This window comes from Solanum stenotomum, chromosome 2 (assembly GCF_019186545.1).
Source record: "Solanum stenotomum isolate F172 chromosome 2, ASM1918654v1, whole genome shotgun sequence".
Classification (NCBI taxonomy): domain Eukaryota; kingdom Viridiplantae; phylum Streptophyta; class Magnoliopsida; order Solanales; family Solanaceae; genus Solanum; species Solanum stenotomum.
Window position 1 is genome coordinate 9,145,112 of NC_064283.1, and position 5,340 is coordinate 9,150,451.

The 5,340-nt window shown below is 29.0% G+C and overlaps 1 protein-coding gene across 1 annotated transcript; it reads right to left on the bottom strand.

The window, feature by feature from the left end:
• Window positions 1-369: 369 nt before the first annotated feature.
• LOC125854838 (agamous-like MADS-box protein AGL104) lies at window positions 370-4,898 on the bottom strand. The gene is made up of 7 exons (XM_049534424.1): window positions 4,714-4,898; window positions 3,838-3,891; window positions 2,234-2,288; window positions 1,879-1,940; window positions 931-1,030; window positions 678-796; window positions 370-502 (listed from the first exon to the last, which is right to left on the bottom strand). Exons 1-7 carry the CDS (start codon window positions 4,896-4,898, stop codon window positions 370-372), a joined length of 708 nt encoding a protein of 235 aa, XP_049390381.1.
• Window positions 4,899-5,340: the final 442 nt, after the last annotated feature.

Consider the following 5,340-nt stretch of genomic DNA (forward strand, 5'->3'; position numbering starts at 1 on the left):
TATATGGTAATTCTTACCAAATTTGGAGAATAGTTTTCTAAAATTAATTGTCTTAACTATGGTTATGATATTTATTCATATGATATAATCTTGACCTTTAAACTTTAAATATGACACATGTATCTAATCTAGACGTGCACTTGACGAAATAGAGGGAAGAGGTAATGGAGGGGAGCTGGATCCAGTAATATTTATATAGATCTACAAAAATGACCAACGATATCCATATATATGATGAAAGTTTTATTACTTATGCTTACTACAAAGTACTAATATATTGTACTCATATACAAGTATGAGCGCATATTTATTCGAGCTCACATCTAGAGAGTCGTTGAAAATTTAAATCACTGGGACAAAATCTTAGGATCACTTGAATGGTGACATATAAGGCCATGACAAGATGTTATTATCATTTATAGCTTGGCCTTTTTCAGCATTCATATTGGATTTGCTTCCTTTAATATCTGGAGGAACCATTGTTGAGGAAAATACATTATTCCTAGCAAAAAAAAAAAAAAATTAATCTTTTTTTCATAATTTCAAATAGGAGTGCTTATGTAACCATGAACTCGTCAATAAAAATATATGTGATTTAATTAGTCGAGAAATACTCTAAAATTTAAAATTAAGGAGTTATTTGCAGTATTCGATTTAAAAATTGGACCAAAATGTACCTTTCAGAAGTAGTACCACAGTCGAAAATTTGTGGTTGATTAAAAGCATCGTCGTAAGATAATAAATCCACTTCGTTGCTCTCTTCTTCGCTTGCTTTCACTTTTGAACTTAGACTCATCTTCATGAAATAATATTAAATATATCATTATAACATCGTGCTTAGTTAAATTTCTTACATAAATTGGAACGAAGTACTGATGAAAGTATCAAGTCAATATGAATCAGGTAAAAAGAAACGGATAGAGTAATTACCTTTCTCTTAACGACAGAAATTAAGAGGGTCTCAAGTTGTTTCTCACATGCTTCGAGCTCTTCCATTGATGTCATCTTCCCAGGATCAGGCTCATACATACTGCATTAATAATTAAAGCACAATGATGTATTTTTCTCCAAAATGTATATTATATCAACGTGTTAGGATCGAAATAAGTAGGTGTCATGCGAAAGCTAGCCAAGCAAACCTCGAAAGACCAATGAGTAAAAAGACAGACGAGAAATATACCAAAAAACACAAAGATTTAACGTGGTTCGGTCAATCGACCTACGTCCACAAAGTAGATGGGCAATCCACTATATAGAGTACAAAATGTAGAGAGGAATAATTTCAACCAATTCATTCGGAATACATGGGAGGTAAGTGATAACAAACCACTTGTGTCCCACAAATTATCCCCCTATCAAAACTCTCAAATCCCCTAGGCTACATTGTGAATGTTGATTAAGTTAGAAAGAACTTTTCCCTAAAAGAAAATAACTACTCAATCGAAAAAGAAACTTAGGGCAATTAATACCCAACACAACGTACACTTTGGAGGCATATTAGCTAGGGAAAAGAAAATATCATTAAACTAATTGAGAAAAAGGATGATGGGAAATATTTAGAAAAGGTATAACTAATTGAAAAAGCCACAAACTCATTTATTAGGTAAAAAGATGATATTCAAATTGTATCATTTCTCTTGATATCTTTTTCGTTATATTATGTAAAAAGATGATATTCAAATTGTATCATTTCTCTTGATATCTTTTCGAAAAAGACTTTATCTCACACTATTTTAAACTCAAAAAAAATCACGAAACACATATATTTTGACACATTTTCATAAAAGAAGACAAACATTTCGAAATAGAACAATACTATAATTAACATTGGCATGAAATTTACTAAGTGCAACACCAACAAAAGATGAATAGATGAACCTTAATTTTTCCTCAGCTACATGAATTTGTTGTAGCAAAGCATTAATTTCCTGCCTGAGTTCCTGAGAAAATTAAAGATGAATTTACAAACACTAAAAATGATCTTTAGTGTTGTCGCTAAATATGTATTTTAAGCGGCAATTAACACTCTTTGAAAATGTTCCTAAAGCCTATAGCAATATTGGATCCAATTGCAATTAACTAATGTCGTTAAAGGCTTTAGCATTGTATATTTATATTGCCACTTCTTTTTTTGTAGTGAAAGAACCCTCATATAACAAAGAAGCTAACCAACTTATAGTTGTTTTAAATGTGTAAAAGTGAAAGCAATTTTATATGCTATTCATATATATACCTGATGAATTTGGCAGGTGGTAGAGGCAGCAGCTGGATTGGTTCCATGCATCATCCTTCACATAAATTTTACAATTAAAGTGTGAGTAATGTGTATTATATTAAGAAGTTTGGGATGAAAAGGTAGTGGAAAAAGACAATTCTAACCCCAGAAGATTCTGACTCCTTATCACTTTCTGCTTCAAGACAAAGTATTCATATATTTATTATCTTACCCATCAACAAAGGAAAGGAAAATAAATACAGAAATAAAATGGAAGCTATTCAGGTCGAAGGTTAGGGTAAAAAGATATAGGTAGTTGAGTACGCAGGGAGTTCAATGTCATATTTTTCTTATTTCAAAGAAATTCTTTTTGAGCCAAGGATGAATTGGAAATAGTTTCCATATCCACAAATAAGGGCAAGGCATATATATATATATATATATATATATATTACTCTCTTCAGACTTCATTTATCAGATTACTTTGAATATGTCATTATTGTTGAATGTGCAGAAAACCTAACATGGAGGATAGTAAAACAACTCAAACTACTGCATATAGTAGTTTGATATAATTGATATATACTAGTCACTTCTCTATGCTTTAAATTTAAATTAAAAGGAGCGTTTTTTAAAAATTAATAGAAGGAAAAAAGGGTTAATCTGAAAGTTCTTTATGATAATTCCAAATATAATTCCATTATATATTTCTTGCAATAAATATTTTGCAATTTTTCTCTTGTATTTTTCTAAGATCTTGGTAATATTATTTGTTAATGTACTCTTTTTTTTTCTTACTAAACATAATAACATCAACATATATTACTGGAGATTAAAATGATATATTCAAAATTAAAAAACAAAAATTTAATCACCAATATGTCAAAACATTTTTATCTTACCTGTCTATCAAGGAGAGCACTGCAAGGTCGATATGATCAAAAAATCAAAATGAGTACAAGAAAAAGTATGAGTTAGTTGATACATGGAAATCATAATAAACACGTTCAAAAAGTGAAATAAGTAATAATATGATTGGTATCTCGATAAATTTACAAAAAGTTCCAGATCTGGTCTAAAATCGACCAACAAATTTAGAATTTAAATTTTATGAATTTGAGTTCAAAACTTATTTGATTTATTAACAGATGAAATCAACTATTATATCTATTTAATAAAAAAAAATTTATATAGATTAAAGTATACTGAGTCAACAGTCAACTATAGCGTAGTATATATATCATGTAGAAGACATGCAAAAAGAAGATCGAAAAGGAAACAACTTTTTTACACAACTGAAATTATGAATATTATTAATCACATATTTTATTTATGACCATATAATATATGAGGCAATAATTTGCGAAACTATATGTATTTTTGTACAGATGCACCGTTAATTATGTTTTATGCTGACACGTAGAAACCAAGGGCTTGATTGCCACGTAATCATATCTAGATATAGATTTTTAATTTCCTTTGTCCCTGCAAGACAGAAATATTAGTAATATATTTAACAACACAAACAATAGTAATTAATATTAATATTATAAAGAGGAATTGATATTTTAGCAAATTTGATAAATAAATCAATAAATATTATGAAGAATTTGTTTGCGTACCTCCCTTTATCGCGTTCAGAGAGATTTAAAAAACGAGAAAACACATCTTCAATTCTGTTTAATTATCCCGTAAAACACGTATAAGTGAGTGATTATCATAAATTAGAGAAAAAATAAAAATATTTAAAAGGGATGACAAGGTGGAATCAAACTCTCATCAACAATAAAAATATTTAAAAGGGATGACAAGGTGGAATCGAACTCTCATCAACAAGGTGGAAGTTCAGATAGCAAACCAGTTAAATTACTATTTTTTTCTAAAAAAATATTTAATTCGGATTCTTCTTTAATTTACAAGAAATTTTACAAATTTTCTACACGACTGAAAAAAAGAAAACCCGTCATCTATTTTTAAAATAAAATATAATTACAAGCCACCACTCACCAGTACGTAAATATTGAATTTTAATATAGAGAAATAAAACAGCGAAAAAGAGGTGACTAATAATTAGTTTTCAGTTAAATCCACACAAAAACTTTTAATTAAAGAGTACTAATTAATAAACATAGAAATCCTCATTTTAAGTGGTTAAAAATTAACACGCAAGAAATATTGCTAATAATTCAATTGTAGGCGCCGGCATATACAATTCTTTATTTTTCTTTTTTCTTTTTCAATATTTTCACTTAGTCAATTTAGTGGTTTGTTAATCTAGCATGAAATTTAAAACAAATCACTCAACTACTGATTATTATTTCAATAAAAAAAATTAAGATTGAAAAGTAAAAAAAAAAATTAAAAAAATACTAACAATTAGTTGAATGATCATTTGAGAAACTACGTAGCACCTTTGTTTTGGATAGAAGGATGTAAGTCGATCATGAAATAATATAATAACTATTAATTGAATGATGATCTGAGAAACTACGTAGCACCTTTGTTTTGGAGAGAAGGATGTGAGTCGACCAGTAGGAGAGAACATGAGTAGAGCAACATCAGTGTCACACAGCACACTAAGCTCATAGGCTTTCTTAATTAGCCCTTTTCTACGCTTTGAATATGTCACCCCTCTGTTTGTCTTGTTCTCTATTCTCTTTATCTCTATTTTTGCTCTTCCCATCATTCCATACAATATTCTTCCTTAATTTCCATGCAAGCAAAGAAAAAAAGTCACAAGGTAGCATAATTAATGATGGACACACACATAATATTGATACAAAATTAATATAGTACTATGGTTGATGTTGAATTTTGATAGTAAATATATGAAGTACTAACCTTTGATGAGAAATAGTGTATAAGTTGAAAAAATGGGTAAAAAGGAAACAAAAAAGAACTTATAAAGGATTGTTTATTTTGTGCATTATTTTGTATTTTGTATTAGGGGGTTCAATGGACTGGATTATGACAATGAACCAAAAAGAATTATGTTCATTGGGTTCTCTGTGTCCGGCCCATACAACTATAAGAAAACCTTGGGTAAACATTTATACTATTCATTACATTATTTTTCACTATCTCCGTTTTACTTATAAGATGTGTCTGTCTACTTGTTTAACTTT

Bases quoted from the DNA above. Each gene is read 5' to 3' on its own strand.
- LOC125854838 (XM_049534424.1), bottom strand. From the start codon at position 4,898: ATGGGAAGAGCAAAAATAGAGATAAAGAGAATAGAGAACAAGACAAAC. The intron at 1,941-2,233 runs GTATATATATGA...TAATTTTCTCAG, and splicing joins CCACCTGCCAAATTCATCAG to GAACTCAGGCAGGAAATTAA. The intron at 503-677 runs GTACATTTTGGT...TTTTTTTGCTAG, and splicing joins TGTGGTACTACTTCTGAAAG to GAATAATGTATTTTCCTCAA.